The 9629-nt window shown below is 35.6% G+C and overlaps 1 protein-coding gene across 4 annotated transcripts in view; it reads left to right on the forward strand.

Moving 5' to 3' along the window:
* Positions 1-3302, forward strand: part of ATXN10 (ataxin 10) — a 177765-nt gene extending 174463 nt beyond the window's left edge. For 2 of the 4 annotated variants that reach the window (XR_008445974.1, XR_008445973.1), the window contains one exon: positions 2601-2690. Coding sequence is in view for 1 of the 4 variants with exons in the window: in XM_054038347.1 (XP_053894322.1) it covers positions 2601-2791 (191 nt within the window). In the remaining 3 variants the exon portion in view is untranslated. Of the gene's footprint in view, positions 1-1522; positions 2220-2600 lie in introns of those variants that run through there. The other 2 variants (XR_008445975.1, XM_054038347.1) reach the window with 2 other exon arrangements.
* Positions 3303-9629: the final 6327 nt, after the last annotated feature.

Here is a 9629-nt window from a genome sequence, read left to right on the forward strand (position 1 = left end):
TTATATACTCATCTAACTGCGAAAATTGGTAACCCACAGTGAGAGATGACCAGTTAATATATCTTTATATAACCATCATAGTTTGTACATTCATTTAACTGCAATAATGACATGCTCACAAGAGAGGAACAGTGGATATTCTTCATTATTGAATTCCCATTTCAAGATCTTTGTTCTCCCTTATGGTTCTTCACCTACCTGCTCCAAAGCTTCACCCAGGTCTTGATTTCCCAATCCTTTTCTGGCCCCATACAAATCCATCCACTGGCCAGAAATTCGAAAATGAAAGAGGAAGGTGGTGGTAAAAATCTTCTTCTGACTTTTTTAGGGAAAGGCCCTAAAAACTGGCATTTGTTGGACTTTTCAGTCTCTGTTCTCACAGTGCATTAATGTAATAATAATAATACACCGTTGAAAGATAAAGGGCAGTTTTATTGATGCAACACTAATTAAAATACAGGTATCAATCATTGCTGCTAGCCAAAAGATGTGTAATTCTATGCCCTTGCTGGAGATTTCTCCTACTCCAGTTTTAGGGATGCTATATACAGTCAATCATATGTGACAAATGTGCTATCACCTGATAAGTGTTTGTCTAGAATCCTTTGATTTATGTGACATCAGTCTAGCTGCCTCTTCAGTCTGCCCTATCTAGCTGGGTACCCAGGTAGGGAGCAGAGCCAATGCTATTATTATTGTTAATCATGTTTATTATGGTAGTGCCTAAAGATGAACCAATAATGGGCCCCATTGTACTGGGCATCCCCTTGTGAGTCCAGAGCCATCACTTGTTACCAGAAACCCTCTGACGTCATGAATTACTCATAACCTCTTAGTTTAGATCTGAAACACAGTGCCTGTCCAGAAGAGCTTACTATCTAAGAATAAGGCAAGACACACTAATTGGAGACAAAAAACCAAGGGAACAAAAGAAACAGTGAGAATAATAAGAAAATGCATGTTTGTACAGTGCCTAGCATAACGGGGCTGGATACTCTAGGTCAGTGATACTCAGACTGAGGCTCGGAAGCCATAAGTGGCTCTTTGCACGATATTAAAACACTCTGTGATTTAATTATTAACTAATCAGAATGTTTTTACTATGTTATTAATCAATTATGGTTGATATAATGATACTTGGTCAGTCATTTTGCTATAAGAATAATATATATTCTATAAATTATTATATAGTATTCTCTCTCTTTATATGTGTGTGTGTGTGTGTGTGTAAAAATGCATTTTCTTATAATTCTCATTGTTTCCTTTGTTCCCTCTGTTAATGAAACAATTCACACTACTGTGGCTCTTTTGGGTAATGTTGATCGCTAATTTGGCTCCTGAACCACTGAGGTCTGAGTATCTCTGCTCTAGGTTCTACCACAACAGAAATAATTAATAATTAATTGGACTTCCTTTCATCTTGTGTTGTGTTTTTGGCTGGGGTTCCTACCCTCCCCATACTGTTCCTGTCCTACTGCCACAGGCAAATGCCCATAGAAACATATTATGTCTCTGTACTTAGATCCTGTCCAGCCCAAAAGACCTCAAGGAGATGAGTAAATTATGTGCATCCTTCTATTATGTGTGAAGGTATGTGTTGCAAATAACTGGTGCCCTACAGGCACATCCTTCTACATGTGAAGCTTAAATGAAATTATTCAGAATTGTTTGTCTCCCATGTGGATGTCTTGGAAAAGATACCATAACATAGCATTTCAACTACAGAATTGGGACTAACATCTGACATTTCATAAAAATGAATATTTTAGTTCTCTTGGAAGATGCCAGATTGATATTGCTGGAAATTTAATTCCTCTGACGTGCCTCAATCCTAGCCGGAAGGGACTCGCTTTAGAGTCAAATGAGTTGTTGCTTGTGTCCATTCAAACATTAGCATCTCTGCAGGAACTACCTACCAGTGGTCCTCTGAGTGTCAGTGGGTTTTATGCTAGAGACCCAAGCACTAGGAACGGAACTTGTATAATTTAATCTAAAACATTGTGTTTCTTAAAAATAAGTCTCCTATGTTACAAACACCACCATTTATCATTTGCATGAACAATTTTAATACAGATGTAATTGACTATTTATGTTTGTTTCCTTTTTTGAATTTGTAAATGAAAATAGCCAATCAGCTTCATTGTGTCTTGTTTAGAGCTAATTTCATTTTGAGGTTCTTGAGTGCACAATGCTGCAAAAACTGCAGTGGGATTTTTTTTAGCTTTGTGTTAGAAATGTTCCCATGAGTTTCAATTGGATTTTTAAAAATTGTTTTTACGGAATTTTTGTGTCAAAGGAAGAAGGGCGGATCCAAGAGTGCCCCCCCCCCTTTTTTTTGGTAGGTTAATTGCCTTTTTTTTTTTTTTAATTCAAGATAAAACTTGGTTAACTTTGACTAAAGTCAGTGGGACCTCATATGAGCTATATTACTCGTGTACAAGTGTTCGCAGGGTCAGGATCATACTTTTTAAGTATCTTTCTCTACTAAACTGCATTTTAGAAATCTGTGTGTGTGTGGGGGGGGGGGGGGTCATTCCAGAATTAAAATGAGCATTCTGTTTTGTCTGTAAAATGAGAAATTCCTTAATTCTCTCCTATAGTTGTGAATCAGTGGGCCGTGTATGCCATCCGAAATCTCACTGAGCAAAACGAAAGAAACCAAGAGGTTATTGCACAGATGGAGCAGCAGGGACTGGCAGACAATTCCATCCTCAAGAACATGGGTTTGGAGATTGAGAAACGAGATGAGAAGCTAATATTGAAATCTGTTAGAAAGAACCCAACTTCATGAGCAGTCCCATGTAAACTTTTTGAGGATTGTCACCAAGTAAAAAGAAGGCTATTTCCCAAATAATACAGTATGAAGGCCCTGTTAGGATTTCCATTTTTTTTTTCCAGTTTAAGTTCCAATCTGCTGGAAGCGTTATTACCTTTTCCAGAGAAATTGTCAAACAATAATGGTCATTCACCACTGTGACACATGAACACCACAAATGCAAAAACCTTTTCAAATCTGGAGATTTGCAGTAATTTCATTAATTCTTTGTTTTGCTAGTGGAAAAGTGTCATGAAGCCAGGAAACTGATTAATGGTTACTTATCTCATTTGTTATACCTGAAGATAATGATGGTTAAAAAATCACTATGAGATATCGCTTCTGTGATATGTTAAAAGCAGCAGTGCTGAATCAGTAAACGGTACTTCAAAAATAAATAAGAATGTTTAAATATTTGTATTTATATAATGCAATGACAGTGAAAGATTGGATAAATACTTTCTGAATTAAACACATACGATGCTGCCTTCTGTGTATTTAAATTATTCGTAAGTTATCTTTTCTACCTTGTTACTTTCAGTCATTATGCTGAGTATGTTAAAAACAAAGTTGAAGCTGTTGTGGCAACAGATGCTGCATTCCTCTGCTCTGGGGCATGTCTATATTTTGGAGACTTGGATGTTTATTTGAATTTTATTTGTTCCTTTGGATGGTAACTCAGCCCTCTCTCCTTTTATTTTGCACTTCTCATGGGTTTTCTGAATTCTGGCAGACGGCTGAAGAGGTAGTTTCTCACTGTGATTAATTCTAGCAGTTTCTTTTCACCCCTCTGCCTTTCCAAAACATTGACAAAACTCATTTCCAGTTAATTAATTCAAGAGAGGCAGAAGAATGGAAGGCCCTGCCTCTTCATTTTAGGTACCCTCCTATATTGTTGTTGGACCCGGCCACTGTGGAATGTGGCATGAATGAGATGGGTGGAAGAAAAAGTGCATGATTAACTCTTCTTGTTCTGAACTGTTGCTTTAGAAATTAGGGAACATGGCTCTTGATGAATTAAGCAGAACAAAAGTTATTATCTAATGGTAATTTTATTAACTCTGTATATACTACTGCTATGAATGAATTCTGTTCTGTCCCACAAAAGGGTCTTATTAAATTAAATTGCTCATGTTCAACTATCACTTCACTCATCACTTTATTTGGAATAATAAACTTCTGTCAATATAAATGCATGAGAGTTTAAACAACCATATTCAAAGGGAAAATGAATGTAGTTTTTTAAACATTAAGACATGTATATTTATGCTTATCTGCATCCTAAATTATTGGGGGAAGCTGAAATCCTTCCATTTAAACACATGATCTAGGCATTTATAGTGTTCACCTGACGTGTCGATAGAGCTGACTTGATGAGATTATTGCCCAGCAGTAGTGCACTCATTTTAGGCAATGTTTGGCTTTAGGCTGGGGGCTATCGGGCTGCAGCCCCTTTTAGTTCTTTAGCCATCTTATGTAGTCAAGTGTCGAAAAACACAAAGATGATCACATGCACGAAGGTAGGACTACCACTTCTCCTTTCTAATATAAATATCAAAGAGAGCATATCAAAGCATAAGCTTATGCTCCCAATACTTCTGTTAGTCTTAAAGTGCCACAGGACCCTCTGTTGCTTTTTACAGACTCAGACTAACACGGCTACCCCACTGAAAAGAGAGAAAAGGTTCTCTTTGATTTCAAAAGCCCAAATGTGTTGCCTAAAGAAAAACAACAAAATAATAAATATCTTATTTGGGATTTTTAAATGATGTGACAGAAAAGTGTCTTGACAGCACACTGGAAGAATTTTTTTGAATTGCTTCATCTGTTGCATTCCAGTTTATAAAAGCTATATAGGATATAGGATTCAGTACCATCTCTAGTTAAATGGCACAGGGAATACTTTTTGTGTTCTTTGTGGAGTCTACACTGTCAGTTTCCAGTTCCTTGATAACTCCCATAAAATTTACACGTCATGTTTAGGCTGCAGCTTAGCTAGTAGTTAAATCGTTATTTAAGATCAGCTATGTTTATCATCGTTCATAGCACTGAAGTATGGCAACTCAATTCTATCACGCAGTTAAAGAAAAAACTTTAAATTTTTATGTTCTCAAAATAAAATAAATGTAATGTGTTTTTCTGTAAAAGTAAATGGATTTAATCTTTGGCTTTTTATCTTAAAAACTTTAATGAAGGATTTGTCAAAGGCACTAGCACTTAAAAAATAAAATGGAAGTATTTAAACTTATAATTCTAAAATCTCAATTTTCAGATTTATTTTAGAAACATTTACAGAATTTACATTAGATAATATAATGCAGTGTTGAAAATGTAAGATGAACAAAAATGCAACCTGGACAGAAAATGAGCTTTCTTTGCAAACAACAATGCAAAGGATTTCTTTCTATTCTGGGTTATAATGAGTTAAAATCTTGTCCACAAAGCAAATCCAGATAAATCTTTGGTTGTGGAATAAGCAGTGGGAGTTCCCTTTTCCTTTTAACCAGTTTGGAATAGACACTTTTCTTAACTCAATGGTTGTATGCCCACCAATGGAATATACACAAACCCATAAGTATAAGCCAAATAATAACAAACACAAATAAATAAAAGGTTTTTTTGTGGCATTACATAATGGAGTAATAGTTGTGTTTTCTAAATGGGAAATGTAAGGCTTTCATAGTATAAAACATGCTGATTACTGTATTGTGAGTGGCTGGCTTTTGATTTTCCTGGATGGATTAATTCTCAGAACACAACAGCTTCCTTGTCCTCCGCCAATGGAGTTCCAGCCTCCAAGAGATTTGTTTTATATGTTAGAGGATTAATACAGCACACGAATCAGTTATAAAAAAGCAAGCCTTATTGAGTTTGTAGAGAGGCAAAGCAGTCAAATCAAGTCTTGTGACCATCTTATTGCTTTCAAGAATTTCAAACAAAAGTGATCAGTTTTTTTTTTTTTAAGGTCTATTTATTAAAAGTAAAGTGGGATTTTCATAGTAATGAGTGGATGGATTTTAACAGGGGAATTTGCAAGTTGAGAGAGATAGATTTGAATGTTTCTCAATTTATTTCTGAATTGTATCCAGGATCATCTAATAATGTTGAGTTGATGTGTTCTATATAATATGTACATCATGAGTATTAAAAAAAAAATTCAGACATTTAATGTAATGGCCACAACATTTATTCAATCATTTGTCATTTTCTTTCTTGATTTATTTGGAAGCTTAAACAAATATATTAATCTCACTGATGTGATAAAGCAATTAAAACTGAATTTAGGTTCAATTGTGACAAAAACTGTTTTAAACACTTGAAGTCCCTCTTCTGTATGGTTTTGTTTTATGGTAACGTAGTTTGATATCCTCTTACAATATATTGTCATTGTAGTTTGACATCTCAAAATACAAGAATAAATATAAAACCTGTCATCATATAAGGCTGTAGAGAAGAACCAAAAAGTATATATTTTCCCTGTTTCTTAATTATAAATGGCATTCTGAATATACAAATGACCTTTTTTCAAAGTTTCAGTAATTATTCATTATAGAGTACACCTCATGTTTGTATTAGAAAGCTCCAGTTATTAAAATAACTGTTGTATATTTGAGAGATGCAAAATTTTGAACTCTGAGATTGTCTCATGGGGTACAAGTGTCCATGGTATCTGAGGCAAAAACCCTTATTTGCAGAGTCCCCACACTGCTGTCCAAGGTTCTGATAATGTCCGCTGCTTTTAAGAATAAGAAATTTGTAATTCTTTATAAGACTTAAAATATAGTGATTTCAGATTTTTATTGGTGCTTTCCCGGTATCTCTCAGTAGTTGTTTCACAGTATAACATGACTACAGTTCAGTAAGAATACAAATAATATATTTTAATGCAGACACAAAAGTAGAATCATTCTTAGTTAATCGCATATGAAAGATTTGTAGGCCATTGTGACCAGCTCCCCTATAATTAATTACAAGAGAGTCGTCACAGCAGGATCTGGTAGGGATGGCTATTTCTAAGGTTACCTAACACTTCCCATTATCAGACCCTGTTTTCCATTGTTTATAACTTTGCCAAACTTTAACCATTCAGGCTAAAATTTTCCATGCCAGATGTCTGCCTCATGCTGAATCTTTTTTTTTATTTTTGGAAGTGTCTTCTAAAATTGGTCAGCCATTTCCAAGAACAATTAGGGAAAACATTTTGACCATGCTAAAAAACATTCATGAAGAGTTTTTTTGTTTTGTTTTTTTGAAAGGCCGAGGTATATAACCCTTTGGAAAATCTCAGTTCACACATACTGGTTAGAGTTCAGCAGCTAAATTTTCTAAAGAGTTCATCTGCATTGGACATGCTCCCACCCAGGGCTGCAGGGGCTGAGCAGGACACTTGCTCCAATTACTGCTATACTGGCCTCTGCAGGCTGCTAGGACCCGGGCAACAGGAACTAACAGCAGGGCGGCCGTCCATCCTGTGTTTTCAGTGCTCCCTCTGCTGGTATTCCTGTAGTGTGGAGGAGACAGTCATTTGACTCTCATACAGAGAGGACGAAACTGGAACTTGGAGTCGGGAGGCAGCAAAGGAAGAAGATTGGGAGGAGTCTGGGTTGGGAGACTCAGACTGGGAGCCAATCTGTCAAAGCACCTGCCTTTGTTTCGTATTCCTCCTTAAACTCAATTTGTTGCAAGATTCTATCAGTCTTTCTTCTGACCCTTTCTTTGCTGTCCCTTCCCGAAGTATTGTCTTGTGTATCTTAAGTTGTAAACTCATTAGGGCAGGGAATGTTTCTTAACCTCTATGTAATTTCATATTTGATGATCAAACTTATGTTTTCTTGTCAGTTGGAGTCAAGAGACAGTTAAAATTCCTTCATATTTATATAATGCCTTTTATCCAAATAAATCCTGAAGCACTCTAAAAACTTCACTGATATACATATGTGTTATGGATGCAGCGTGGCAGCTCTATAGTTAAGGCTTTGCTATATACTTATATAAGGAATTAAACCTCTCTGTTGGCATGAAGATAGTGACTCCTTCTAAAATTTACTGCACTTAATCTTTAAGCAGGGAATGAATTTTCTGAGAATTTACAAGTAAATGTGTTAAGTTACAGTTGCTGTAAAATTAGTTCTTTAGAAAACTTCTTGTTCAATCACCTTTTTTATTATTTTTTTTTTTTGACTCTCACTAGCAAATAAATTCTTGACTTCTAATGTTTGAAAATTAACGTCAGGGCTACAGCAAAATCTAAGTCATAGGCCTGGAGCCTGCACTTAAAACCCTGCAAGCTGACTCTTGTCCCCAGGCTGAGCGTCACTGAAGATCAGAGGGCTCCCATCAGACCCCTGTGCAGGATCAAGGCCTTAATGTGTTGCTTTTGATTTATTAGCTATTAGAAACAATTCTATCTGCCACAATGTTTACTGACTAATATTTCCAGTTAATATTATTTTCATTGACTGTATCATTAAATGGATACTCCAAAGGCTAAGATTTATTTTAATTGTTTCTTGCCCTCATTGTTATGAAGAAAACCTTGAGAATATGGAGCATAATCCAGCACTGTCTTTGTTTCTGCAGACAACCTGAACCAATAGCTCTGAGTAGTATGAATTGCCCCATCCTCAATGGTGGTGTCAACTGTGAAAACTAAAGTTGGAAAACTAAACATCAGTATTGTTAATTAGCTGATAATTTTAACATATTTACACTTACTACAGGAAATTAAAAAGATTTTGATGTATAAATAATGTAGTTTATCCTCCCCTATTTACTGCCCTTACTCTTTTGAGTACAGAGAATTTTCAAGTAAATCTGCTAATTAGTTGGAGTTATAAGCATATTGCAGTAACTTCTTTTTTTTTTTTTAAACCCTGCCAATAAAAAAAATTGACATTTGAGAGCTGAAAATAACTTACTTAAAATATACTACATGGGATTTTTTAGTTCTATTAATATAAAAATATTCTATTTGATTAACAGTTTTAATAGTCATTTCTATTTATGCTTTGATATTTATTGTATAATTGTTAATCAAATTTTACATGAAATCAATTTAACATCAAGCATCACAGCATACATTGTAGCTTGTGTCCTTTACCTCTGACAGAATGGGAGGTACAGCTAACTTATGCAGAAATTGGAGAACAGACAGAGAAAGCTTCTTTGATACAAGAATTACATTATGACTGAAGCACTTACGTGATCATTGCTTTATTGGCTGAACTATAAGGACTACAAGGACCTGCCTATAGTAACTTGTTATGGCCTTTCCATACACTTTTGCAAATTTAATTAGGAACCAATGTTCTGTTTGGGGTGATGCCAAGTAAGGGTAATAGATGGGATGAGGAAAATCAGTTTTCAACATTATCTATGGAATGGCTACAGCTCTTTCATGATATGTAATTATAGTATTGTAAGATCAGAGCTAAGTCTGTGCATTGCATTGCTATTTTTAGTTCTTTGATGTATGTAGTGAATCAGGTGGTGGGTTGGACCAAAACACATCATCACTAACCAGTGGCTTAGGGCACTGACCCAAGAGTCAGAAAACAGGGGCTATTTCCATCCGTGCCACTGAATTGCTGTGTGACCCTGGGGAAGTCATTTTTCCTCTGTACCTCAGTTTCCCTATCTGTTAAATAGGGGTGATACCACCTTCCGTATACCCCAAATTAAAAAACTTAGAGAATCAAAAAAGTGCCACCAATGCTAAACAACAAAGTAAAAGAAGTGGTTAGAGGCCATTAAAATTGGAAGTCAAATTCTACTGAGGAAAATAGAAAGGAGCATAAACTTTGACGACTCAAGT

Source organism: Malaclemys terrapin, chromosome 1, assembly GCF_027887155.1.
Source record: "Malaclemys terrapin pileata isolate rMalTer1 chromosome 1, rMalTer1.hap1, whole genome shotgun sequence".
NCBI lineage: Eukaryota > Metazoa > Chordata > Testudines > Emydidae > Malaclemys > Malaclemys terrapin.